A 27,469-nucleotide genomic window follows, 5' to 3' on the forward strand; every position below is an offset into this window, starting at 1 on the left:
GCATACTCACGTATCTAATAACACGGTCTATAAATACAGTTAAACTGAACATTCAAGAAGCAATGGCACCTCAGGAATCACAGTGACAGACCTACCTCACCTCTTAAAAATCAACAGATCAGTGGATACAATAAGTTAGGAAACAGATCAGTTGACCAATAAAATAAGCTAGATCCAGCCTCAGCCCGACAGAACAATGTAACCAATCGATGGACAGGACACATTCTTCTCAAGCTGTAAGGAAACAGTCACAAACACAGAGCGTACTGAGCCACAATGAAACCTCAGAAGATTCTATAGAGCATGTATCTTTAAGTCACTGAACCTTAACAATAACACAAAAAATTAACTCCCTTCCCCCAATCCATCCACTTGAAAACCACAACACCCTCCTAAACAACTCAAGTTAGAGAGAATCAAGACTGAAATTACAAACTCTTTAGAAACTAAGGGCAAGGAGAGCGACAGGAGGCGGGTCTGTGGCGCAGAGCCAAAGGGACAGAAGGAGGGATCCAGCCTCCACTGCAGGTACCGGGAAACATAAACTGTCCCCGAAGTCGTTATGCACTTCCCTCCAGGAGCCAGAACAGCTATAAAACCCAAGAAAGCAAAAAGAAGTCAGGAAGAAGGAAGCAGAAACAACAACGGAGACCTGATCAATGCAGGCTGTTTGGAAAGACCTGCAATAGTGACAAACTTTGGGGCGTCTGACCAAGAGGAGCAGAAAAAGGTACCAAGAAGGGGCTTCCCTGGTGGCGCAGTGGTTGAGAATCTGCCTGCCAATGCAGGGGACACGGGTTCGAGCCCTGGTCTGGGAAGATCCCACATGCCGCGGAGCGACTAGGCCCGTGCGCCACAACTGCTGAGCCTGCGCGTATGGAGCCTGTGCTCCGCAACGGGAGAGGCCGCGAAAGTGAGAGACCCGCGCACCGCGATGAAGAGTGGCCCCCGCTTGCCGCAACTGGGGAGAGCCCTCGCACAGAAGCGAAGACCCAACACAGCCATAAATAAATAAATAAATAAGTTAATTAATTTAAAAAAAAAGAGTTAACACGTGAGGAGGTTTAACTGCCAGGCACAAATAAGCATCTATCTTTGTATACAACTGCCTGTTCTTTAAAAAAAAAAAAAAAAAAAAAAAGGTACCAAGAAGTAATACCAGGTACGAGAAACTACAAAAAACACTTTGAAATAACAGGAGAATGTAGCGTGTAACTCTGACCAGTACATCAGGATGGCTTTGGGTTGTGCTTTTGTTTTTGGTTGTGCTGATGGTTGTTGACCTGGGGGGTCCAGGAAGCCCTGAACAGCCTGTCACACACTGGAGCCTTTTCTCACCTGCAGTGTTAATTACAACCTGGAAGACAAACGCTGATGCAGACTAAACGCACGACGTGGTAGGAAAATGGTTTCCACCTTTATACACGTAACAGGCAAAAGATACTAACCTCAAAACTGATTCTACAAGAAATAAATAGTAGACTAGGAGGAAAAGCAGAAACATAAGCAGTAATGTATGAAATATATATCCAACCTATTTGTATAATAGACACAAAAACATGTAAGTGAAAGCATAAAAAAATATGGACTTCCCTGGTGGTCCGGTGGCTAAGACTCCACGCTCCCAATGCAGGAGACTTGGGTTCGATCCCTGGTCAGGGAACTAGATCCCGCAGGCATGCCGCAACTAAAAGTTGGCATGCTGCAACTAAGAAGCCCGCATGCCACAACTAAAGATCCCACATGCCACAACTAAGACCCGACGCAGCCAAATAAATAAATATATTTTTTAAAAAGCATTAAAAAAAGTCTAAGATTACACACTAAATTTTAACGGCAACCAGGAATAAAAGTGGGGAGGTGAGTGGGAAAGGAGAATTTTCACCACTTCTTAGCCGATGTATTTCTGCAGTGTTCTTACGAGAGAACATACTCTACTCGAATAGGTGTTTAAAATTTTTAAAAAGTTATTATTAACGTTCAAAGTGCTTTAACGTCAGGATATTCATCACAACCCAACTGGAAAGAACCTCCTCGTGATTTTAAGAGTCTCCTGCGATCTTTCTAATGGCTCACCGCGTCTGTCTAAGCTTACGTTTCAACCCTAACGCGTCAGCAATTTCTGTCTGCGGGAGGTCTGCGACAGGAAGGGATCCCGGTGGGACGGGGGACCAGCCGTCCAGGCCCCACCACCGTGGTTCTGGGTCTCCCACCCCTCCTTGCTCACCGGCTAAAGCTCCCAGCTACAGCCACCTCCCGAGTGCCCTGGAGCCCAGCCGGCGAGGCGAGCTCGCCAGCCTGGCTCCCCTCTCGGGAGGCACCGCGCGGCGCAGGCCCCGCGCTCGCGAACCCCAGCCGCGCGGGCGCCAGGCCCGGGTACTGACCGCGGCCGGGGGCCAGCAGGCTGCTCAGGTGGGGGACGCTCAGCCGCCGCAGCCGGTCCAGCTTCTCCCGCAGCTCGCGCACCTGGCTGTCCGAGCGGCTGACCCTCTGGCGCAGGGCCCTCAGCTCGCCGTTCTTCTTCTCCACCTGCTCCTGCAGGCAGCACACCTGGCTCTTGCTCTGGCGGGAGGAGAAGCAGTAGGAGTGCAGCGAGTCGATGAGCTTGCAGGCCCCCGACGCCGACAGGATGACCTCGTTGATGGACATGGGGCTGGCGTCGCTGTGCTCGCTCTGCACGGCCTCGGCCGCCGGCTTCGGGGTCACGTCGGTCGGAGGCGCCGAGGGGCCCTGCGTGGGCTTCTGCGGCGTGGCTGTGAGCGATGAGCTCGCCGTGGGGGGCGCGCGTGGCGGGCTCTGCGCCGGCCCCTTGTCGGGCCCCGGGCTGCTCCCGCTGCAGCCGGGCTCGGCGTCTCTCTTCGGCCTCTTGCGGTCCACGGGCTCCCGGGGGACGGCTGGCCTCTCGCGGGCGTGCTTGGAGGAGAAACTGTAGGAATGAAGCGAGCCGATGAACTTGCAGGCCCCGGACCCCGGGGGGGTAAAGTCATCCACGGAAATGCCGCTCCTGTCCACCAGGTCCCCGTCCGGGGAGGTGGCGTTCTCGTCGCCGGCATCCACAGCACAAGCGTTGGCTTCTCCCGGGCTGCCGGACGCGGTGGCGGAGGCCGGACCAGCATCTGCGTGTCCTTCCGGAGGCTGTCGGGCCCGCTGCGGACCGGCGGCCTCCCGGGTGGCCCTGGCTGCGGTTCTGCCCTGTGACGCGCCCCGCTTCAGCTTGCGGGACTCGGGCTTGGCCATCAGGCTTTCACTCGAGGATGACGACGACGACCCTGCAGCTGCCTTCCCGTCGGCAATGTCACTTGCATGTGCCCTCAGACCCCCCGAGGCCTTCCTGGCGTCCTTTCTCCGGGGGCGGCCATGGCCTCCGGGCCCCCTTTTCTTCTCAGCCAGGTGGAAGATGGACGGCACGGCCGTGGGCTTAAGCAGGCGGTGTTGATCCTCCAGTCTCTTGGAGAAGCTATCTTTGGTGAAATGTTCACTACAGAGGAAAGAATACTTAGTGGGCGTCCAGTTATCCCTCTGAACAGCCTTCAACCACTGGATCAGACGTTTTGAGTCCTTTAGGGGGAATCTGCAAGACAAATGACAAATTAGAAAAAAATAATTAAGTGCCTCTCCCTACTACTATCAACTATAAAAGCAGAACAAGTGTATTTGCAAACACCCAAACCTGTGCTGACTTTACCCATTTAAAAACTTAACAAAGAACTAAGGAATACCTTCTACTTGCAACTTATTACTGAAATAGAAAGATGAAAGACGCACTGTCTGCCCTTAAGAAGCTTACAGTCCGTAGGGTGGATAAAGAGTGAAGGTGAATACCTCCTCCCAGGCTGTGATAAATGCCCTGCAGGGATACAGAATCCTTGGAGAGACAGCACCAGATGGCATCACGACAGCGGGAAACGCTTCAGGAAGCCCTGGAAATAGTTCCTAGAAGCTCATAGCTGGCCAACCCTCCTGGTGTGCCTGGGATACAGGACTTGGGGTGCTCAAAGGAAGATGGTTGCCCCTCCCCCCCCATTTAGAAGTCAAGCCAAGCGTCAGACAGCAGAGATGGGAGCAAGAGGCCAGGAGAGCGTCCCAGACACCCCCACGTGCCCCAGCTGCGGCTCGAGGAGCCGAGGACACGAGACCAGCTCGCAGAGCAGGCGAGACTCAACAGCCACGGCTCTGCGGCTCCCTCTGAAAAGCAACCAGTCCCTGGCAGATACTGAAAAAGACACTTAATGATCATTTTTTTTCTCATTCAGGCAAGATGTCTACTTAGAAAACTCTGGCGAAACTACACATACGAGGGTGGGAGTGGGGCGGCCATTCCGGAGGGCTGTTCTGCTGCACCTGAGGTCACCTAAGCCACCTGACGCTGCTGGGGATCAGGACCGCGGGGACACCAACCCCTCACGAAGCTCCAAGCAGCAGGACCCTCTAAATTTCCTCACTGCTTTGGGAGCCCGTTACCTGAAGCTCCCCTCCACTCCCAGTTCCCATGTCCTCGGCCATTATGAATGCCAACAGCAGCCTTCTCTGCAATGCTTTGCCTCCGTTTTCAAATACAGTAACAAAACTAAGGGCTCTGAAGGAAACTCAAGTAAGCATGCTGGCGACCGCTGAAACAACCTGCTGTTACTATCTTGATAGGTTGTAACGACTGAGGACTTAACGCAAACCACCACGAACTTTCAGTAAGACTACACAACAAATGTCCTCCAGGTTTTCAAAACTTGAACACCATCCCGCAACATCAAAAGGAAAACAGAAAAGTATCCGGGAGGAGGTTTTTAAGGTGGAGTTTCTTCTGCTCACGGTTCTGGTACCTCCAGCGTGGAAGTCGTAGAAAAGGACTCGCTGTAACGGGCTGAATTCCAGAGCCTTCACGAAGCAGGCCAGGCCAGAGAGAAGGCCAGTCCCTGCCCTGCCTCGGGCCGGTTTCCGTGGGCGCCCACGGAACGGAGCCCTCCACGGGCTCGCAGCTAAGCCCCGGCGAGGAGCGGGCTGGGCCGGCCCCACGCTGGATGCTGCCAGGGACCTCCCGGGACTCACCTCCGCGCGGCAGGGCTACCTTCCCCGAGGCCGACCGCGAGGCCCCTTCTAGGACACAGCGTCTGGAGCGCGTGTTAATCCATGAGGCACATTTGCTCGGCCACATCTCTGATCGCAGAGATCAAGACGGGCTCCCCCGCGACGAAAAAAGCAGAAAAGTCACAGCAAACGCAAGACGACAACCGACCGAAGGAAGCGCGTTTCCAGAACACAGCGTTTCTGGAGACTGGCGGCGCCAACCCGAACCCATGGGGCGCAGGGTGGCCACGGGGTGGTGGAGGGGCTGCCGAGGCCGCGGCGTGGGCGCCGGGCGGCCTCCGAGTGGGCATGGGGCGCGCACCGGCGGCCGAGGGTCGCGGGGGTCGAGTGGCCACGGATGGAAGCCGCCGGCCGCGGTGGCCCGAGGCGCCCGGCCCAGAGACGCCGGCCGGGCCAAGGTCACACAGCGCCGCGCTGACTCACTCGCGGGACCGGCCCGGGGCCCGCGCCCTGAGCGACCCCGCGTCCGACCGGGCCGCGCGGCCTCAGTCTCCCCGCGGGGCCGGGCCGGGCCGAGCCGGGCCGGGCGGGGGCGTGGCCCGCGGGCCGCGCGGGCGGCGGGCCGGCGGCGGCGGGCGGGGCCCGGTTACCTGTGGAAGGAGACGGCGCGCTTTTCCCCCTTGCCCTGCCGGTTGGAGCAGTTCGCGGCCGCGCAGCAGATCACCATCTCGGGCCTCGGGCCGCCGCGCCGCCGCCAGGCTCCGGCCCTCGTCTCGCCGCGCCGAGCCCCGGGCGGGACCGCCCCGAGGGGAGGGCGCGCGGCGACACGGCTGCGGGACGTGGGAGCCAGCCCCGCAGCTCCCGCCGTACGGCAAGATGGCGGCGCCCGGCCGCCCGCCGCCCGGCCGCCAGGCCCGGCCCTCGGCGCGCCCTGGATACCCGGCACCTGGCGGGGTGCAGCCCACGGCTCGCGGCGTCTGGGGTGGGCGGGGGTGCCCCGGACCGGCAGCGCCCTGTGGAGACATGGCGCGCGGGGGGCATCCGTACGGCAAGATGGCCGCGCCGACGGGCCTGAGGGCACGACGGGCTCACGCTCCCGCCCCGGTGCCCTGCTGCCCGCTCGCGCCTGCTTTAGCTGCCCCGGCGGCTCGCTGGTGGGATCCCCGGAAGCACGGCGCAGGCCGCCGTGGAGCCGAGCGCGCGGGCCCGGGCCTCCGCGCTGGGTCCGCCGTACGCCAAGATGGCGGCGGCGCACTTCCGTCGCGTACTTCCGGCCCCGCCCGCGCCCGCGCCCGTTCGGTCCGGATTGGCCACGGCGGCGGCCCGTCGCGTCGCTCTGCGGAACCGTCGGAGCGACGCCGCGCTCAGTCGGCGGCTCTGGAGGGAAGATGGACGCAGGTGAGGGCCGGCGGGGCGCGGGGGGACCGGGGCGGCGCTCGCCGGGCCGCTTGGCGCCGGGGCCTGGGCCGGGGCTTCGCCTGCGCGGCCTGGGCGCGGGGCGGAGCGGGGCCCTGGGGCGGAGCGGGGCGCGGGAGGCGTCCGCGGGAGGCCGGCGCGGGTCTGACAGCCCAGTTTGCGTGTCTCGCGCTTTTCTGGGCCGCCCTCAGCGCCCCGGCCGCCGGTCTCCCGGGTCCGCGGCCGGCTCGGACGATCGAGGCAGCGCGACGTCCGGGACGGCGGGTCGGGACGCCAAGCGGTGCTGGGGGCCGGGTGGAGCCGGTCCATGACACTGCGGTGGGGAAGCTTTTGTCCTTTCGTTAGGAGTTACGAAGGGGAGACTTTAACTCTTATAAAGTTACGGGGGTGGGCTGGAGGCGAGCAACATGCTCCACCACTCAAAACATACGCATTTTTTTTTTTTTTTCAAATTCAGTGATCAGTAGATGATCTAAGCGTTTTCCGTGACTGAAAAGACAGACTGAATCCATCTCATCATGTCTTAACTCTCTAACACAAAGTGTGCGGGGTCTGGGGAGGGTGTGTGCGTATACGTACGTATGTGTATATCTGTGGATGTGCTGTTTTGCTCTGTTTCATCATGTTTCTGCTCCAGGGGGGAGAATTGTTTAATTTTTGCTGGCACGCTATTTTGGATTTTGTCCAGTATCCTTGAAAGCATTCTTACACCTTGAAAAGCCCTCTTTTTCATCCCACAGCAGTTTTAGTTCTTTTATAACTTGTAGGGAGTGATTTGTGTTCAAGTATCCCTCCATCTGTAAAAACTTTCTTCTGGTTTAATTCCACCTACCATTCTGGATGGCATTGTTTTTGCTTTTTTTTTTTTTCCTGGTAGCTGCAATGTAAACTTAGTGAACTCTCAGTTTGGAAACTGTAATATAGACCTGTATGGCCAATATTTCAGTGACTTGTGGCATCTTGTCACTGAAGTGTGTTAGGTAGTAGGACAGAATGGTAGCCATGACTCCGGAAAGATGATGTTGACCAGATGTATTGTGAAGTTGTTCAAAACAGGAAAAGTACTAGGCCCGGGGTCGGGGAAGGAATAGAATTATTTAGTTGGCTACTTTCTTTTAGGTTATGACTGCTTGGGTGCCTAAGAGCATTCACTTGGGAGACTCGGTTAGGGTGGAAGGCACAGTTTTGTGATGGTCGTTTTACGTTAAACGTGAAAACCATCATGTTAAAGTTGAGTAGCCGCATGGTGATACCCTCATGGGACACTGATCACTGCTTCAAAGCAGAAAAGGTGTTTGCGTTTGAAGGCCTCTCTTGATGCTAGTAAAAACGTATATGATATTTGTAGGGTGTTGTGGAGAGTGTTCTTTCTGACGTGGTGCTGTACCACCTTTTAGGATGATTAATGGTCCAGCCTCCCCTGACCCCTGGAGTCCTTACAGGTTCTGCCTTCCTTGCCAGATGTTATGCAGTTCCTGGTTGTTTTTATAGTCATCCATTCAATAACTATACTTATTACTGAGTGTGGGTTTGTGTCTGGCATTGTTCTAGACTCTGGGGCTAGAGAAGTGAACGAAATAGATAAAAACTGTGTGCTGGCTGACATGCTAGACGTGACACCCACGGTGTGGCTCGTGGGAGGGTGACATGGGTCAAGTAGGAGGGGTTTGCAGTCGCCAGGATGGCCCGGAAAGGTCTCACCACAGAGGTAACTTTTGACCAGGACTCAGAAGCAGTGCAGGCGGAGGGCAGGTGTCCTGCTCCGGGAGCAGCCAGTGGCCAGTGAGGCCAGGGTACAGTGGGTGGGGGTGAGAGAGCTGAAGGTGGAGCAGTGATGCGGCCCAGGCGAGGCCTTGTTGGCTCGTGGTGCTGGCATCTGAGCTGGCTGGGGGTGCTTCGGAGACTTTTGAGAGGAGGAGTAACGCGACTTGCTCGGGGTGCTCTCCTGCAGACGGGCGACGGCGAGGCCAGGAGACCAGTTACGAGGCTGTTGCAGTACGCCGCGCGCGAGCCCTTGGAGGCCTCGGTCAGCGTGGGGAGAGGGCGTTGACCTCTGGCTGCCTCTGCAGGTTGAGACAGTGGGGCTGTACCAGTGGGACGTGGTGAGGGCGGGGTGGAGAGGGAGGAGTTGGAGGTGGTGTGAGGTTTATGGCTTGAGCTGAGAAACTCATGTGGGGAGACTTGGGGAGATCCCGCTTGGTGGGGAGCTGTTAGCGGTTTGGTCTTGTACATGGTGACCATGAGGTACCTGCTAGATGTCCATGTTGTGACATCCAGAGAGCCTTGGGTCTGCAGGCCTGGAGCTGAGGGAGGAGGGTGGGGCTGGAGGTAGAAGTGTGCGGGGGCCACTCTGGACGAGGTCACTGAGGGTCTGAGTGTGGGAGGAGAGAGACAGAGCTGGGGATGGGGCCCTGGGGCTGCTGCGTAGAGGTCTGAAGGCGGCAGGCAGGCCCCAAGCACTGTCCGTTCAAACACGCTCCAGGGGCTTCCCTGGTGGTGCAGTGGTTGGGAATCCGCCTGCCAATGCAGGGGACACGGGTTCGAGCCCTGGTCCGGGAGGATCCCCCATGCTGCGGAGCAACTAAGCCCGTGCGCCACAACTACTGAGCCTGCGCTCTAGAGCCCACGAGCCACAACTACTGAAGCCCGCACGCCTAGAGCCCGTGCTCCGCAACAAGAGAAGCGACCGCAATGAGAAGCCCGCGCACCGCGATGATGAGCGGCCCCCGCTCGCTGCAACTATAGGAAAGCCCGTGCGCAGCAACGAAGGCCCAACGCAGCCAAAACGAAACGCTCCAGTTGGCACTTAAATCCACATGCTGTCCGTTCCTTGAGGACAGAGCCGGTGTCTTGTGCTTCATCTCCGGTGCTTTGCGTTGTGTCTGGTGTGTGGCTGGCGATGGAAGAAGCAGAACTTGAGTTGGTGTTAACGCACACATCCTTGTTCTGTAGATGTTCCTGGGCTGCAGAGTCTGTGTGTAACGGAAATCCAGTGTGTTGGTGTAAAGTGTGGCTGATGAGGGCAGCTCACTGCAGGGCAGCGGGGCTCACTGTGGACGCTCTGTCCAGCGCGGTCACTGAAGCGGCGTGTGCAGTATTCTCATGCCGCTGAAGTTCCAGCTTTTCTTCCCTTCCATCCTCCTTCCTCCCTTCCTTCCTTTTTTCATTCAGAACTGAACCACCAGCGTTTTCATATAAACTATTTGGGATTTGAAAAAACTAATTATTTGCAAACCTGTTATCTTTTTTTTTTATATATAGGTGTTCAACTTTTTTCCAGATTTTATGTTTTTGGTATTTATTTTAAATTTTTTATTTATTATCTATTTTTGGCTGTGTTGGGTCTTCGTTTCTGTGTGAGGGCTTTCTCCAGTTGCGGCGAGTGAGGGCCACTCTTCATCGCGGTGCGCGGGCCTCCCTCTCACTATCGCGGCCTCTTGTTGCGGAGCAGAGGCTCCAGACGCTCAGGCTCAGTAGTTGTGGCTCACGGGCCCAGTTGTTCCGCGGCATGTGGGATCTTCCCAGACCAGGGCTCGAACCCGTGTCCCCTGCATTGGCAGGCAGATTCTCAACCACTGCGCCACCAGGGAAGCCCCCAAAACCTGTTATCTTAAACATAAGCATTTTCTGAAGGAAAGGAAGATCCCTTCTTTTAATTTTATTCATAAAGCATATATAATATATATATTTACGGAGTATAATCTCTCAGAAACATAAGCATTTTGGGGAAATGTCTTTGAAATGTGGTACATTACACAGAGCTCTAAACGAAAAGTAATGGTGCATTATTTTTGTGGTTCTCCCTAGTTGAGTTATGTAATTGGGACTAAGTCTTCTGGTTACATTTATTGAGCACAGTTTGCTATTTTCTACCACATTAATAACATTAAATTGAAACATTTTAAAAATGGAATTGCCATTCTGTTAAAAGGCTTTCCACTTCCTCTTCTGGGTGTGATCAGGGACATCCTAGGGAGGAAGAGGTGGAAAATCAGGCGTCTGGGACCCAGGTGACCAGGTGGGAAAAGTGTTTCTGAAAGGCTTCTTTCTCAAGGTGGATGGTGCCTGTCTTGCTTCTTCTGTGTGTCATCTTATTTCAAATTAAAATCATGGGACTTCCCCGGTGGCGCAGTGGTTAAGAATCCGCCTGTCAGTGCCGGGGACACGGGTTCAAGCCCTGGTCCGGGAAGATCCCACATGCCGCGGGGCAACTAAGCCCGTGTGCCACAACTACTGAGCCCGCACGCCTAGAGCCCGTCCTCTGCAACAAGAGAAGCCACCGCAATGAGAAGCCCGCGTACTGCAACGAAAAGTAGCCCCAGCTCGCCACAACTAGAGAAAGCCCGTGCACAGCGACAAAGACCCAGCGCAGCCCAAAATTAATTAATTAATAACAAAAAATAATTAAGTTAAAAAAAAGATTAAAAAAAATTAAAATCATTACCTGGGCATCTGGAGACTGGCATTCTTTGGGAAGTTGGGCTCCTTTTAACTCAGGAGGTGTGTGAACTTCAAATGAAATGATGTGGGATGTGAAGGTGCTGAGGTTATCACAGGGCTGGGGTGTGAGACGAGGGAGCCTTCTGGGCGGAGTGCAGAGGCTGCTGGCCTCAGTCCCCAGTGGAGCTGGTCAGTCTGAGAACAGAGTCGATGAAGGAACCTTCGAGGGGGGGCTCCTCGTGTTGGTCGGTCTCTGTGAAGCTTAGTGAGTGTGAACTTTAGTTTTAAAATGGAAAAGTATCAGTTTTTCTGTTGGAGTCTTTTGTGGACTGGTGTTCTGTAATGTTTTCTGTTCTGCACAAACATGAATACATATTTGTGCCTAAATTAATACCGGTGATAAAACAAAAGTGTTGTTTGGTTCAGGGAAGGGGAAATTTAATTTCATCTTGTAAGTAATGAGGTCTGAGATCACACGAGGAAGAGGCACAGGAGGTGCTCAGAGCCATGGTTGGGGGTTGCCCACGGTGCTGGAGCCCGTCCTGTGTTCTCACCCCACTGGGCAGAGCTGGCAGCTTCTCCCCATTTCGTAGGTGAGGAAACTGAGGCTTAGAGATTTGAGTCGGGTGTCATACAGCTAGCGTGTGGGTTCTCTGTCTCCAAAATCAAATCTTAATACAAATTAGAAAGTTGAACACTGGAGGTGAATGGAATTCAGAAAAGTCTTTCCTTTCTCCGTTACAGAGGCTGAGCCGAAGGTCAGGGAGCTGGGGGTCCGGTCCAGGTGCCCCGGCCCGTGGCCTTGCGGCTGGGTGTCGGGAGGGAGGCTTGGTCCCGTCCTCTGCGCAGGCCCATGGGGACTTTCTGACAGCGGCCCAGGAATGAGGCCCTCCGCTCGCTGCTCTTCTGGTTGAAGCCGCCGCAGGTCCATGGACTCTGTGCTGGTTTCCGGGGTGGAAGCCTGAGGACAGTGAAGCAGCCCGGGAAGTGGCCGGCGGCCCTGCCCTTGCGAGCGGGCTCCGTTACCGGGTCCAGGTCTGGTAAAGTCACTCAGGCGGTGGACGTCGTCCCGGGTGTTGCACCTCCCTGTGGTCGCGGGCTGTGGAGACGAGGTCTCCTACCCGCTTCAGTGATGCCCCGCGTGCGCTGCCCATCGCCACCCAGTGAGGATCGGAGCTCCTCGCGTGTGTTGACGTGTTTCTTCCTCCCGTGAGCCTCGAGGAAAGCAGCACCGCTCCTGCGTTGCCAGCGAGGAAACGGGCGCGGAGGGTTCCCAAGGAGGGAGCGTCGGACTTCTGGCCCTGTACGCGGTCAAGGTCAGGGCGCGTTGTTCGGACGCTCCGCCCGGTGCCCCGTGTGGCACGTAGAGCGGGAGCGGGGCCTGCGGGGTGTCTGCGGCTGGTTCAAGAGGCAGGTGTGACCCGCACCCGACAGGGGGCAGGACTCGGGTGGTCCTGCCGTCAGGAGGCGCAGGGAGGTGTGGGCCCAGGGGACTCGGGGACCACCTGCACTGTCACCTCCTGGCTGCACCTGAGCTGCCGGGCCCTGCGGCTGCCACCTGCCCATTTTTTCCCTTCAGGTGCCTCACGCAGTGAAGACGCTGAGGCTGAGACTGCACCGCCCGTTATTTTGTTAGTTACAGCAGGAAGCTCAGTGATGTGTTCTAACTTAATGGGTAGGATACCTGTTGCTACCTTCCCTTGGAAGTTGGCTTTGTTGCCTATAATGTTGGCTCGGTACCCTGAGAAATGTGCCTGCTTTGCATGTGGTGTCTTTGGGTATGAAAAAACCCCTCTACTGCAGGGCGGCCGGCCGTCGTCACCTGGCTTTCAGAACGAGCCTTGTTTCCTTCTCTTCCTTATCTGCTTGTCTCCCTCGTGGTGGTAGTTTCCTCACTGTGGGAAGCTAGGTTTCTCAGGAGTGTCTCAACGGTCCTTTGATGCGTGCCGTGTCCCTCTGCCGCCCAGAGCCTCCAGCGTTTAGAAGGCATGTCTGCCTTCAGTTCAAGGCTGCAGTCTCGGTGGGGTCTCGGTCCAGCAGGGGGAGAGTTGCTGTCCCACAGTGCTGTCCGTTGAAATCAGGTCTTGCTTGCGTGCTTTTTCCTTGGAGTAACCTTTGTGGGTTTTGAGTGTACGTATCGTTTAAGCCTCAAGGTCAGAGAAGGCCGTGCTTTCTGAAGATGTGGGGTGGCTTTCGAGGGGCAGCAGAGACACGTGATGTTTTCAGCTCCTTGAAAAGGTAGAACTTTAATTCATCTCAGCTCGGTTTTTATAATCACCTGCAGAAACAAGTAATCTTATGTAAAAAAGGGGAGAGAGAAACTTGGACATTAAATTGTTTACTCCTGATCCCAAAGCGGCGTGGCCGACAGCGTCTGGGGAAGTGTGGAGAAGCAGACACATCAGAGCAGGGCCCCTGCCTTGCACCCGCCCTCTGGGCGGCAGAGCTCGCTCTGGAAGCACGCGACTCCTCTGACCCTGTAGGAGTTCCGGTGAAAAGAAAAAAGGCAGAGCTGGGTCTGGGTTCCCAACGTTCGAGAATTCTATTTTTTTTTTTGCAAGGGGGAAGATCCCTTTTTTAAAATAATTAATTAATTATTTCTGGCTGCGTTGGGTCTTAGTTGCGGTACGGGGAATCTTTCGTTGCGGCGCGCGGGCTCAGTAGTTGCGGTGCGCAGGCTTAGTTGCCCCGTGGCATATGACATCTTAGTACCCCGACCAGGGATCGAACCCGTGTCCCCTGTATTGGAAGGCATATTCTTAACCACTGGACCACCAGGGAAGTCCCAGTTTGAGCATTTTTGAAGCGGTGAACACAGGGCCTTCTGTTGATGCGGATTTGTTCATTTAGTGAGCGCTGCTTTCCCAACCCTGTGACTGTGAATTTGCTGTGCATCCAGTTAATCCTTTTGGGTGTAGTAAAATTGCTTGTCTTCGTCCTTGATGTTAGTGACACCAGCTGACCTTGGAGCCTTTTGTCTGCCAGCCTCCTCATGAGCCCCTCATGGGAAGGGTTTCAGGGACACTTCAGCGCTGCGCTGCAAGGGCATCCTGTTACATGTTCCGTTTTATGGGTGAGGGGCTTCCCACACCGAGGGGCTAAGTGCCTGCTCGGGAACTGCAGCCCGTGAAGGCCGGAGCTGGGAGGTTGTGGGATGTGGGCTGGCAGGGATGTGCGTGCAGCAGGACACTGTGAGGCCCTGAGACGTCTGGGTGGGGCGCTGTGACCACCGCGTGGAAAAGGATGAAGAAGAAACCGCAGGTGTGGCATGGCTTCATTTATGGATCTACACATACAGGCTTCTGGAAGGAGAGTCAGTCCTGGGCATGAAGCTGAGAGTGATTTTTTTTCTTTTTTTTTAAATAGAAGATTGAGAAAGGTGGCATTTTTTTTTTTTTAATTTTTTACTTATTTATTTATTTATGGCTGTGCCGGGTCTTCGTTTCTGTGCGAGGGCCTTCTCCAGTTGCGGCGAGCGGGGGCCACTCCTCATCGCGGTGCGCGGGCCTCTCACTATCGCGGCCTCTCTTGTTGCGGAGCACAGGCTCCAGATGTGCAGGCTCAGTAGTTGTGGCTCACGGGCCCAGCTGCCCCGCGGCACGTGGGATCCCCCCAGACCAGGGCTCGAACCCGTGTCCCCTGCATTGGCAGGCAGACTCTCAACCACCGCGCCACCAGGGAAGCCCTGAGAGTGATTTTTTACATTTTGTAGTCTTCAGAGTTTGTTTTTTTTTTTTTTTTATAAATAGTATATGTCATTTTTACCAAAAGGTAGGGCTGTTGAAAAATAAACTCAGGTGTGGGGGAAACGCATTTAATATCTTTGATTTTCCAAAGAGTTGAATGGAGTTGCAGGTGAAGGGTAAGAGAGCACTGTGGAGCTGGCGAGGCAGCAGCTGGGGAGATGGGGTACCCGGGACACACCGTGTGCCCCTCACCTCGCGGGCAGTGGCTGAGCTCTGTCGCCTCCGGGGCCGTGTGCAGAGGGAGGGTGTCCTCCGCCGGAGCTCCGGGGCGGGAGGGACGCGGCCTCTCGAGCTTCTTTGAGGAAGCCCCACAGAAGGGGGTGCTCACAGAGGGGGCGCTCAGGGCTTGGAGGCACAGCAGGTGGCTGCGGCTGTGCGCACGGCACCTCCTTAGGAAGTCGGGGTGCGCCCCCCAGGTTCCAGGCCTCGCGGCGCCCGGGGCCCTGGAGGGCTTTGCACTGGTTTCGGGAGGTCAGTGTCCCTCCCAGGAGTAGCGCTCTGCCCCTCTGCCGCTCACTGCGTTACGGCTCCTAACCCAGAAGTCGGGATGGCCTCGGAGCCCTGGGGCGGCCAGGAGAGCTTGCTCGACCTTCTGTGCCATCTGGGGCCGCCCTCATGTACAGAGATAAAGGTTTGGGCTCTTGTGTTTTTATCTTTTTAGAGTTAAATCTAAAACAGCTAAGGGCTTAAACCAGGTGCCTTTTTTTCCCCTCCTTTCTGTGCCCTGGGCCTGGCCCCCAGCTGGTCTCTCACCCTGGGGTCTGCCAGGCAATGACTCTGTCTTGAACTTGAGAGGCTCAAGAAGTGGGTGCAGGGCCGCTGCCGGGTCGTGAGTGTTTGATTTCTCAGTGTAGTGGTGTGGCTGGTGCACTGAGGTGCACAATTCCACGTGGGCTCTGTGTACGGAGATGCTATAAATGATCTCTGATATTGTTTTATGAAATCATAGAACTGTCATCAGAGTGTGTCTTTGGTTTCCATAGCTACTCTGACCTACGACACTCTCCGATTTGCTGAGTTTGAAGATTTCCCCGAAACCTCGGAGCCTCTTTGGATCCTGGGTAGAAAGTACAGCATCTTCACAGGTACCAGCCCTGCCGGAGCCTGCTGTGCTCTGCGTGCTCAGTCTGCAGAAAGAACTGTTTGGTGATGCTAGTTATCTGCTACCTCTCTGTACCATGTGCCCTAGAAACTTACGGCTGTGTGTGCATGTTTCTTCTCTCGAACGCTCTCTAGAGAAGGACGAGATCTTGGCCGACGTGGCGTCGAGACTTTGGTTTACATACAGGAAGAACTTCCCAGCCATCGGTGAGTACTGTCTGCTACAACGTGGGGTGAAGTGCATGTGGTTCAAGCAGAAAACTTAGGTTTCTAGCTTTGACTTCAGTGTGTCAAGTACTTGTCACTTGGTGTCATCCTGAGGCAACCCTAGGTAAATAAACCGGCTGAGGTCTTGTGCCTCGTGGTGGTAGAGCTGGATTCCAAACCCAGGGCTCCTGATTCTGCTGAGGCAGTGATGTTTCTGACTGTAGGCCACACTCTATTACTGGGGCCTAAAATCTGGATAATGGGTCACGACTGGCATTTGAAACGTAGAGCAGAACGGGGCGGGAGGCGGTGTGGCACGTCACGGTGGCGCTGCAGCCTGCTGCCGGGGGGCTCGTATGCCTGTGCATCTGGCGTTGCCTGGGTCGTAGCTGTACAGCGTGCTTCTTGCTGTTGGGCCAGGATGTTGGGACGCCCTTGCTCTGTACCTGCTGCCTTTTCTAGTATCTCCCACACCTAGTTGTGGTGGGAGCTGAAGGTGGATGTGACGGGTTTCACATAATACGAAAGCATGTTCCATTGAAGTGGTTCTCCTCGCGGTAACCCTGGAGGTAGACAGATGGGGCCCGGCTCCGCGCCTGGCCTCTGCCAGTCGGAGAACCCCAGGCCGGAGGTTCGGGACCAGGAGACGGCCCTGCCTTGGTGGCCTGTCTCGGTTGGTCCCACTCCTAGATGTGCTTCCATCCGTCCCCCAGAGCTCGACGTCCGGGAACGCTGGAAGGTAGGGGATGTGGCCACTGTTACCAGGGTTAGTGTCTAGCGACAGGGCTTGTCAGACATGCTCGGGGAATGTTGGTTCATCCAGCAAGTTGTCCTTTCACCCCTACTTGGCCCTGGACGCAGGGGCGGGGTCGCCTGGCCTGTGAGGCGCACTCACTGTGCTGTCAGGAGGACGGACCCCTGACCTACAGCGTCCTGAACCCACAGGGCTCTGAACCCACAGGGGCAGGACGGGCTGGAGGGCAGCCCTGTGTTTGGAAAAGCCATCGGGTGGAGCGCGGTGGCTCTCCCGGCCGTGTGGCCTGTGTCGGCCTTGGCCGCGTGGAGCCCACCGTGTGGGGCGTGGGTGGGTGGGCGGGGCTGAGTCCACGTTGGCGGGGCTGTTTCTGCGCACCCGGCTCTGCCTACCCCGATCCCGCTGCTGCCCCGGGAGGCGGGCCTTGTCCCCTGCGCCTGTGTGCGGGAGGGGCTGCCGGAGGGGCGGGCAAAGGATGCAGCCCCCCCACGGCGGCCCGCGTGGTCTCAGCCCTGTTTCCTGTCATCTTTGGGCCTGTCTCACGCACACCTGGTACCGCGGTGCCCGGCGTCAGCGTCTCCCTGTGCCCTGGCCGGCGGACGGCGTGTTCTCCATTTCTCATGAGGCTGAGCATCTTTCCATGCTTCCAGACATTCTTTTCTCTCTGTGACTTGTTCACGTCTTGGCCCATTTTGAGGGGGTTGTTAAGATGTTTCACTTCCCAGCAAACGCAGCCTTGGCGTGAGCAGGTTCAAATGGCGTGTGTCGCCTGACACGGAGGTGACCCGTGCGTGGGCTCTTGGCCTCGGTCTGACGGTGAGTGCCTCTCTCTCTCTGTCCATGGCAGGGGGCACCGGCCCCACCTCGGATACGGGCTGGGGCTGTATGCTGCGGTGTGGACAGATGATCTTTGCCCAAGCCCTGGTGTGCCGGCACCTGGGCCGAGGTGAGTCAGCGCTGGGGTGGCCACGTCCTCAGGAAGCGAGGAGGATGGTGGGGCGAGGTCAGCGGAAGTGGATCACCACGAGACGCTTTAGGATTTGGGGTTTTCTTCAGCGATGACCCAGTGGTTCTCGTTGATTGAAGAAAGTGGCTTTAAAGAAATGCTGATAAACGTTTGTCTTGTAGAAATTATTTTTAAACTACTGAACCATTCTCTCCTTTCTGTATGGATTTGTCTTGATGTGTTGGCATCTGTGTATTTGAAATCCCGGAGAACTCGGTTCTTAAATTTAGAAAGGTTCGCAAGAGGTTTGGATACCACGAGCGCCTTAGAAAACTGAAGGCTTCTTGCCTGTATTTTGGTGAAACTGAACTTGTGCACGTGTCTCCCGTAGACTGGAGGTGGACGTGGCGGGCGAGGCAGCCGGACAGCTACTTCAGCGTCCTGCGCGCGTTCCTGGACAGGAAAGACAGCTGCTACTCCATCCACCAGATAGGTGGGGGGTCGCGGCGCGCCGGCCCCGTGCCTTGGGGCGCTGCGGTGTCGGGTCCCCGAGAGCTCTGCTGTGCCGTGAGGCGCAGGCCAGCGGGGTGGGGACGGCCCCGGGCCCATGGTGAAGTGCTGCTCTGCGCCCCGTCTCCGGACACCAACTTGGTGGCCTTGGAGGCCGGTCCTCTCGGGCTCCGGCCGGGAGTCCGGGCGCTCCTCTGTCTTAATCCAGCTTCTGAGCGTCGTGTTTCCACCTGTAGACGGAGGTGCGGGTAGAGCCCTGAACTCGCTCACCTGAGCCGTGTCCCCAGGGCTGCTGCTCGGTGGAGGTCTGTGGGGAGGGAGCACCTTGAGGAGGAGCCTCTCCCTTGGGGAGGAAGCGTCCTGTGCCCGTCAGGAGCTCGTGCCCAAGGCAGGCTTCCTGTGACGCGCTGCTTACGCCGCACGTGCTGGGATGGGCCTCTGCGAGGCGCGGGGAGGGGTGTGGGGTTGGCGGGGCGCGCGTGCCGCTGACTGGCTCTGTCTCCCGCAGCACAAATGGGAGTCGGCGAGGGCAAGTCCATCGGCCAGTGGTACGGGCCCAACACCGTCGCCCAGGTCCTCAAGTACGTGCTGAGCGCGCCCCCCCCCCCCCTCCGGGGCAGCACGGGTACCTGGGCGCCCAGCCTCGCCTGAGTCTGTGCTGCTGAAGGAAATAGGGGTCTCGTCCTCGTTTCAGGACCCTCAGGAGGGTCCTCAGAGGTGACCGTGCCGGTGGTCTTGTGAACTGGAACTTCCCTTCCTAGTGAGGCTGAATGCCTTCATCCGGATGCAGCCACTGGATCGGGCCTTTGCTCCTTGTGTGCCGCGTCCCCTCCTGTGCCGTGGTGTCTGGTGGCCTGGGAAGTGGGACGTGGTCGTGGGGCGACAGCATTCAGGCGGGCAGCCTGTGGCCGCCGTGGGCCTCCGCCTCTGTTCCCGCCCATCCCCCTCCCTTGAGACCGCTGTCCTGGGCCGTGGCTCCCCGGGCAGCCGCCTCGCGCCCCTGCTGCCCGCTCCCGCCCCGCAGGAGTCCCCGGGGGCGCCTCCCGTGGCCCCTGGGCCCAGCCTGCTCGTCCTGCTCGCCTGCTGCTGGGGTCCGTTCCTGGGGTCCAGGACACTGGCTCCGCTTCCTGTGCAGCTTCCAGCTGACCCCCAAGCCCACTGTCTCTTGTGTCTCCTTGCCCAGCCCCTGGGATTTCCAGCCCCCACTGCCCTTTGGCGTCCTGGCCCAGCCCCGCTGCCCTGAAGCAGCCCGGTCAAGGTCACAGTCAGTTCCGTCGTCACGTCCCAGGGCTGAGTTTCAGCCCCGACGTACTCAGCCGTCTGCAGGCAGCCCCTGGTGTGGGTGCTTGCCGCGCTCCTTGGAAACTCGGGCTGCTCGGCCGTCCTCCTCTGTCCGTCTGGGCGCCTGCTCTGCTGAGCCCTGCGGGCTTGTCTCACGCCTTTGGTCACGGCTTTTCAGCTCCTGTTTGCGCACGCGCAGCTCCTGATTTGTCCCAACTCCAGACTCACATCCAGACGCTCATTCGGCAGTGCCCCTCGGATGCCCAAGGGGCACGTTGACCTAATAGCCCAGACCCAGAGCTGGCCCCGCCCTCTCCTCCAGCGCAGCCCACTGCCCCTACGGGACGCAGCACCGCCCTTCTGGGGGCTCAGGCCAAAAGCTGGGGTCACGCCAGAGCCCTCTTCCCTTCAGCACACCCCGCCTGCATGTGCCCGAGCTCTGAGCAGTGCTCCCTGCCCCCGCCCAGGCCCCCCCCTCGCCGCCTCCTCTCTCTGCCATCCTGGCGCCTCCCTCCAAACTGCAGCAGAGTCACCCTCAAGAAACAGACGGTGGCCATCTGTTCCTCCTCTCTCAGCTGTCCCGGGGTTCCCCGCTGCGCCCGGGAGGGCGGCAGGCACAGGCCAGCGTGCCGGCCCTGTCCTCCCCCCGCGGTGCCGTGCCCTTCGCCTGGAGCCCCCCCAAGGCCTGCCGCGTTGCTCCCCGGGCCTCCGCGCCGAGGCCGCTCCCACCCAGGCCTCCCTGCGCTTGCATCAGAGGAGCGCCCTCCCCTCTGCCCCGGCTCTGTGCTTTCCCCAGGCACTTAGCTCCCCTGGAGCGCCAGCCTCTCCTGGGACCTGGTCTCCTGTGTGTCCGTGTCTCTCAGCACGGGGGGCCCACCTGGCCCTCGGTGAGCCCGGGAGGGAGGGGAGGGAGGTAGCCGGTGGAGCCCTGCAGGTGGCATCCGCTCTGGCATTCCCACCAGGAGACCAGGGGCCTCCGCCCTCCACCCGTGTCCCCAGGTGCGCTGGGTGCTCTCCCACCTGGGGGGCCCCTCTGCAGCCCCCGAGGTGAGCTCAGAGGCCCTCCCGTCGTGCCTTCGGTCACGGGCTGCTCCTCTTTCAGAACCGTAATTCCTCGGCCACAGTGGCCCACCCAGCACGGGGACTCCCTGCTGGGCTCTCTGTCACCCGCAGGTTCTCTGTGAGAACTCAAGCCGGCCGTTGGCTCAGGGGGCCTGGGGGATAAGGCGGGGCTGGGCCTGCCTCGGGCAGCGTCCGAGACCTGGGCTCACGTTCTGGTTCCTGCCCGTGTCCAGCCTGATCGGGAAGTGACACCCCGGCAGGCTCCTGCGCAGGACCTTCCCTGCACGGTGGCGGCTGGGTGTGGCAAGCGTGGGGCCCGGGCGAGAAGAAGCGGCCGCAGAGGCCACAGGTCGAGCTGTGAAGGCTCCTCAGCGTGTTCTGCCCTCTCTGGTAGGAAGCTCGCCGTCTTCGACACGTGGAGCGCCCTGGCCGTTCACGTAGCGATGGACAACACGGTGGTGATGGAGGACATCAGTAAGTGAGCCAGAGCGCGGTGTCGTGGCGGACGGGACCAGGGCAGCTCGCTTCCCTGCCTGGCCCGCGGGCCCTCAAGGGTGGTGCCGGCCAGGCTGAGCGGAAGGCCACTTGTGCCCCACCCTGCTTCTGCGTCTTCCTTACAAATAATTGACGCCCGTGTGCTGGGTTCAGCTGCCAGGCCCTGTGTGTGCCCTGATGCGCCGCGAAGTGGGGCGATTCACACTGGCCCTGGCCATCTTGTCTTCTGGCCACGCCAGGCGCTACCGGAAGTGTTGAGAATTCTGAGGGGCACCTGGGTTCATGAGGTCTCCTGATGGAAAAGCAGAGAATTTAGACACGTTGACAATGCTAATGGGGCTAGAAAACTACAAGTGGGGGCCTGGTGCAGCCGGAAACCCACCCCTTACTAACAGGGCGTTTGTAGGGGACAGGCCACGCGAGGACGCAGTGAGCCCCGAGCTCAGCAACGACAGCCCCGCTTCTCTGCTCTTGTTCCAGAGACACCAGAGGGGCCGCGCTAGTGGTGACCATCTAGTCAGCAAGGAAAATGTTCTCATCACAAAAAAGCCTCAGAATCAGCGAAGCGAAACTTACAGCAAATTAAGAGAGACTGTATGGCAGATCGAATATATAAAAATAAAGTTACGAGGATCTGAATAATACAGTAAGAGAGCTTTAGTAGAACATGTGTCAAACCCTAGATTCCGGTGGCAGAGCATACCTTTTCAGAAATGTCCATGGGACATTTATATAAATTAATGCAAGAATAGATAGAAAAAAGGACAAACTCTTACCACCTAGAAATGTCAAACTTCTGTCTTAGCTTTTGGGTCAAAAAGAGTCAAGTTTACAGACTACATATCAGAATCTGATGTGTACTGAACTCAGGAGAAAACACGTACCTTTAATACTGGTGACCAGATCATAAGAAGTGAAGATGAATGGGCATCCTGCAGTTCAGCTCAGTTCTGGCCCTGTCTGCACTCCTGGAGATGGCATCAGACCCACAAGACTGCCCTCTCACCCCCAACTTAAGACCCCAGTGGCAAGTCCAGGTGGTCACCTGTGCTTCCGACAGACTGGCTATGGATTGGAGGTTCCCACGACCCTCTCCTTGGCTCCGTTACTTTGCTGGAGCGGCTGGGAGAACTCAGGAGCACGTCACTCACTAGGCCACAGATGTGTTCAAGGACACACCTCAGGAGCAGCCCGACTGAGGAGACGTACGTGCCGGGGCCTCCTGGAGTCTATGGAGGCTTCGTGACACAGGCCCGTTTAGGTTTGGATCGGGCGTGTGACCAAGAGCGTGCCTGGTGGTGGTGTCCGCGGCAGAGCGACACGGGAAACGGCTTGCTCCCTGTCAGCGCTGCCTCGGTCACCTGCTTAGGACGCGCCCCTGGTGCCTAGCGGCTCGCAAGTGGTCTGGAGGGGATACGTTACGCGCACTGAGGGTTTACTACGTCGGGTCTGGAACAGTGGTCTCTCTAGGGCGTGTATCCCTTCCACATTTATCTGTTGGCACTCTTCTTGGGAAGAGCCCTCTTTTCTCCCCTCTTCCCTCTCCTTATTTACATTTGGAAGACCTATTTTTAGAGTCAGGATCTTCATGGATTCTATTTTTAATTCAAGGTGTTACCCCTTATGGTCATTACTTACTCCTTGTCCCAAATTTGGCTGGCTGTTTGACAGAGTCCTGTCGTTTTTGTTGTTCAGCGTTTTCTTTCTGGCATTAACTAGACTCAGGCTCACCTGGTACATTCCCTGCCCCATCCCTGGAATCAGCCATTTTCCCCTTGGTTCCTTTTAGTGGGGAAAGGTGTTTAGGAACCACGGACGGGGTGCCTGGTGTGCTTGGGGTACTGGAGTGGCTCTCTCCTACCACTAAACCCCGTAGTTAATCCGATTATTGAAGGATTACCCAGTGTGTCTAGACAGAAGAAAAAGGAAGGAGAAAAGTTATCGCTCGATGCTCTCCTTGCTTAGGGGGGACCAGAGGGGCCCTGGGTCAGTGCTGCATCCACTAGGCTGGTGGCTCCGTGGTGCTTGTTTTATTATTGCTTCTAAGGTGCACGTAAATGTTTTCTTGCATTATTTTGTGTGTATGCTTTATTTCACAATAAAAAATTTAAGTTAAACGCATAGAAAGTGTGCAAATTTATTTTTTTCCCTCTGGGCGGCAGGGTTAGTGTTATACTTTATTTTCCAAGTTTGAGGTGTACTTTAAGTACTTGACTTTTTTATACTCGTTTCCTGTTAACAGTGTAAATTCTGTACCTGTTTCTCTTGGGTGAACTTCTGCCTACTTCGTTTAGCCCATAAAAGCACGTCTCCCTTTTTCAGGAAGGTTGTGCAGGAGCAGCCTTCCTTGTGCCGGGGCCGCAGCGTTTCCTGCAGATTCCGACCGACACTGTAACGGGTTCCCGGCTGGGGCCGAGGTCAGCAGCAGGCCGTCGCCATGGAGACCCCTGGTGCTGCTCATCCCGCTGCGCCTGGGGCTCACGGACATCAACGCGGCCTACGCGGAGACACTGAAGGTGGGTCTGTGCTGGCCCGTGCCCTCCCGCCTGTCATCCCTGCCCACCGGGGGGGGCTGAGACCCCGCTTCCTACTGAAAGCCCCAGTTGTCACCATCTTGCCCGGTCCAGCCCTCTGACCGCCCTGTGGGCTCCCGGCCCCCACCCCTCCCGCTGGCCCCCGTGCCCCCACCAGCTCGCTCTTCCCTGCTGCCACCTCCTGGGGCCCTTGCTCGTCTTGCTGACGTGGTGCTGCTGGCCTCCCGTCTCCATAGCTGCCCCCCGCCCACGCGGGGTGCCGGCCCCTCCCCACTCCTGTCCGCCCGGCGTGCAGGCTGGGCCGACCCTGTCCGCCCCCCCAGCCTCCCCTTGTCCCTTCCGGCTGCCCGGGGCTTTCCTGAGGACCTGCAGCCTCGGTGTCCGGAACCCGCACCCTGTGGGTCTGGTCTTCCATCTGCGGTTGCCCACGCCTGGTGCTGCAGGGGGAGCGGGGAGCCCCTCGCTCAGCGGCCCGGCCTGTCTTCCGCCCCGCAGCACTGCTTCATGATGCCCCAGTCCCTGGGCGTGATTGGAGGGAAGCCCAACAGTGCCCGCTACTTCATCGGCTACGTGGGTGAGTGGGGTCTGCAGTGACGTCGGAGGAAGGGGTGTGGTCTCTCGGGCAGCCCCCCCCCCCACTTGACAGGCAGCGTGCCCCCACCTGGCCGGTGCGACGTGTGCCCTTTTCCCGTCCAGCCGCGTGGCGCTGGTGGCTGTGGTGAGGCAGCTCTGCCCGCCTCCCGCTGACCTGCCTGCTGCCCGCCCAGGTGAGGAACTCATCTACCTGGACCCTCACACCACGCAGCCAGCCCTGCAGGCCGCTGAGCACTGCCCGATCCCGGACGAGAGCTTCCACTGCCAGCACCCGCCCAGCAGGATGAGCATCGCGGAGCTCGACCCGTCCATCGCCGTGGTGCGTCCACCGCTTGGTCCCGCTGCCGCCAGCTGCGCGCGCTTGTGCCCGGGCGCCCCGAGGCATCTGTGCCCAGTCCTGCTGCTGCTTTAGGATGAGAAGGAGAGCATCCCCATTTCTGTAATCTCAGCGTCTTGGAATAAGTATTGTGGTCACGTGGCTTAGAACTCAAAAGAGCACAAAGGGCTGGCAGCCTCAGGTGTGGCCCAGGCAGGCGTGTGTGCGCGAGTGAGTGTCCCGCGTCGCTGCCCTGCACCCCCCCCGCGGGGCTTCTCGGTTCGCCTTTACTTTTTAGAGTAGCTGCATCTGCAAGGTGGTCCCTAAGAATGAACCTCCTTGCTCTCTCTCTTTTGATTACAAGGCTGGAATTGTTGGTTGTTCTAAAAATATGTTTGAAGGAGGCCAAAAACACCTAGGAATCATAACACCCCTAGGGGAGTGATTAACTGAGTTGTGGACACGACGAGGCACTCGGTCCTGAGAAGGGATGACCCCAGACGCACTGCCCATGGGTCTCGGTCGTGCCCTGAGGTCGGTGGCGGCGGGCTGGCGCGTGGGGGCTCTGCTGTCACAGGAGCCCCCCCCCCCCCCCCCCCGTGAGCTCGTGAACATCAGGTCAGGTGGGAGCGTGCATCCCAGCTCTCGGGGCCGCGGAGGACGGCTGCTCTGGGGAAACAGGCCTCCGTCTTCCGGCCGCAACCCGCGTGTCCTCGCACCAGGGCCCTGAGCAGAGCCCCGAGTGCCTCTCTGCGGTTCCCCGGTTTCTTTTTCTCCACGTGGTGGGTTGAGCGTTCCCAGTAGCTCATCCCAACCCTGGAGTCCTGCAGACGGTAGCTCCAGGGGGGACGGGGTCCGCACGCCTGGTGTCCCCTCGGGAGGGGTCTGCTGATCCCGTTGTGCCCTGTGCGTGCTGTGGGCCACTGAGGCCTGCGGCCCAGCCCCAGCGGCGCGGGAGGAGCGAGCTCCCTGCTTTGCCCTGACTTGTCGCCGTGACCGGCTCGCTGCCCGGTTAGTCCAGGCAGAGGGCGAGGGTGGAGCCGTGGACGCAGCCCGCGGAGGGGTGTAGGGGCTGGAGAGGCGAAGGGGGCCGGGTGCGCGGTGGCCAGCACGTCCAGGACGCACACGGGGGCCGGCGGGTTGGACGTGTGTGCCGCTCTCCGCTTACCGCTGGCTTTGGTTTCAGGGGTTTTTCTGTGGGACCGAGGACGACTTTAACGACTGGTGCCAGCAAGTGAGAAAGGTCGGTGGGGCCCCGCCCCTGTGCGGGTCTGGGGGTCCTTCCTCCCCTGCTCCGCTGGCGCTCGGCTGCACAGCGTCTTGCGCGCCTTGCCTGGCCCTTGGACGCCAGGTGCGTCCCTGCTGGGATCAGGGCGCGGGGCCGGACTCTGCTGGAGGCTCCCTGGGACTTCCGGTCCCGAGTCGGGGTGGTGAGGGGCGGCGGGGTTCCTGCCTGCGCACGGCACCTCGCTCCGCCCGCGGGGCCCCTGACGCGCTGTGCCCCGCTGACAGCTGTCCCTCCTTGGAGGCGCCCTGCCGATGTTCGAGCTGGTGGAGCGGCAGCCTTCCCACCTGGCCTGTCCTGACGTCCTGAACTTGTCCTTAGGTGAGTCCGGACGCCCCAGGGCCCCGTCTCAGGTGGGGACGGGGGCGTCCCCTGTCTTGAGGCTGGGGGTGCTGCCTGCGTGATGCTTCTGCCCTGCCCTCCGCCTCCCCAGGTCCCGTCCCAGTCACCTTTGGCCTTTCACGTTGCACGGCCCCTCGGCGGCCCCTTGTGAGTGGGACCAGGGACGCTGCCGGTGCCGCCCTCCCTCCTCCCACCCGCGTGGGGCAGCACGCCTGCAAGCCCGCCCGGCCCCTCCGCGCTCCTCCCGTGGCCCCTGGTTCTGAGAGCTGGAACGGGCCACGCTTCCTGTGCTGATGTGGCATAGGTGGCTCCGTCCCCACTGCCTGGTGGCTCTGGGCTTGGGGGAGCCTCGCCCAGAGTGCATCGAGCACGTGGCACGTGGGGAAAGGGGACCCGCCGGGGGGCCCTGAGCACGTAGAGACCACCCTGGGGAGGACCACAGCCCGCGGCCTCACGGGAACCACGGGGGTCGGGGTGCCAGTGCCAGACTCAGGACAGATGCCCCACCAGACCTGGCTGGTGCAGGGTGCGGGCACCCCTCCTGGGATGGGACTCTTGCCCTCCTGGCCCCCGTTGCTTCCCTCTGGGCTCTGGTGAGGGGCGTGTCTGCCCCCAGCCGCACATGCCCTCACCCGCCCAGGCCGTCGTCCCCATGCTCACAGGGCAGGAACCCCTCTCCCACCTGCTCAGACCCACCGCCCGGGAGGAGGGCGCCTCAGCCAGGCAGTCCTGGCATCCTCCGACCTCCCTCTGCGCCCTGGCCACCCTGGACGGTCAGGCGCTGGGCAGGACCTGCTCCTTCGTGGGGCGGGTGTGCTCACACGGGCCCTTGTCCCTCGGCCCACACCCCAGACTGACCCACGCCTGGCACCTGGTGAGGTTTTGTCACGTTCCTTCTAGATTCTTCTGACGTAGAGCGACTGGAAAGATTCTTCGACTCAGAAGATGAAGACTTTGAAATCTTGTCCCTCTGAGGATCCTGCAGCTAGGGGACGGTCTCACTGGCCCCGCAGGGGCGCTCGGCCGCCGCATCTCATCCCGCCCGCCGTCCGCCGCCCACACAGAGGCCCGCGCCACCGGAGACCCAAGCGCCAGGCACCCACGAGGGGCTCTCCCGCCACACTGCCAGCCCTGCCCGGCCCCGCTTCCTCCTGGGCTCCAGGCCCGGGTTCGCTTTGGAATTAAAGTCCTGTTTGAAGTTCCGTGACGGACCTGGCTTCTGTTGGGCGTGTCCTGAGCCAGGCTCCGAAGACACGGCCTCCAGGGCCATCGCGGCGGGAGAGGGGGCCGAGGAACCACGGCCCGGGTCTCTTTGCGTTGGGAGGAGAGGAGCAAGGGGTGGGGGCGGTGAGGCCCAAAGACGTCGCCGTGCAGTTGGCGCCGGGACAGACGCGCCGCCAGAGCCGCAGATGAGGCCG

At 58.8% G+C, this 27,469-nt stretch overlaps 2 protein-coding genes across 3 annotated transcripts in view; one reads left to right on the top strand and one right to left on the bottom strand.

The window, feature by feature from the left end:
- THAP4 (THAP domain containing 4) overlaps positions 1 to 5,804 on the bottom strand; it is a 41,998-nt gene extending 36,194 nt beyond the window's left edge. Inside the window, exons 1-2 of one of the 2 annotated variants that reach the window (XM_036857383.1) lie at positions 5,673 to 5,804; positions 2,385 to 3,571 (exon numbers count right to left, since the gene is read on the bottom strand). In XM_036857383.1, the coding sequence (XP_036713278.1) occupies positions 2,385 to 3,571; positions 5,673 to 5,749 (1,264 nt within the window). In that variant the 5' untranslated portion in view covers positions 5,750 to 5,804. Of the gene's footprint in view, positions 1 to 2,384; positions 3,572 to 4,817; positions 5,031 to 5,672 lie in introns of those variants that run through there. The other variant, XM_036857385.1, reaches the window with a different exon arrangement.
- ATG4B (autophagy related 4B cysteine peptidase) lies at positions 5,794 to 27,258 on the top strand. The gene is made up of 13 exons (XM_036857387.1): positions 5,794 to 6,420; positions 15,608 to 15,709; positions 15,861 to 15,932; positions 17,534 to 17,632; positions 18,024 to 18,125; positions 18,651 to 18,723; positions 20,880 to 20,959; positions 23,303 to 23,496; positions 24,010 to 24,088; positions 24,282 to 24,427; positions 25,611 to 25,667; positions 25,937 to 26,030; positions 26,952 to 27,258. Exons 1-13 carry the CDS (start codon positions 6,411 to 6,413, stop codon positions 27,023 to 27,025), a joined length of 1,182 nt encoding a protein of 393 aa, XP_036713282.1. The 5' UTR covers positions 5,794 to 6,410; the 3' UTR covers positions 27,026 to 27,258.
- Positions 27,259 to 27,469: the final 211 nt, after the last annotated feature.

Source organism: Balaenoptera musculus, chromosome 7, assembly GCF_009873245.2.
Source record: "Balaenoptera musculus isolate JJ_BM4_2016_0621 chromosome 7, mBalMus1.pri.v3, whole genome shotgun sequence".
Classification (NCBI taxonomy): domain Eukaryota; kingdom Metazoa; phylum Chordata; class Mammalia; order Artiodactyla; family Balaenopteridae; genus Balaenoptera; species Balaenoptera musculus.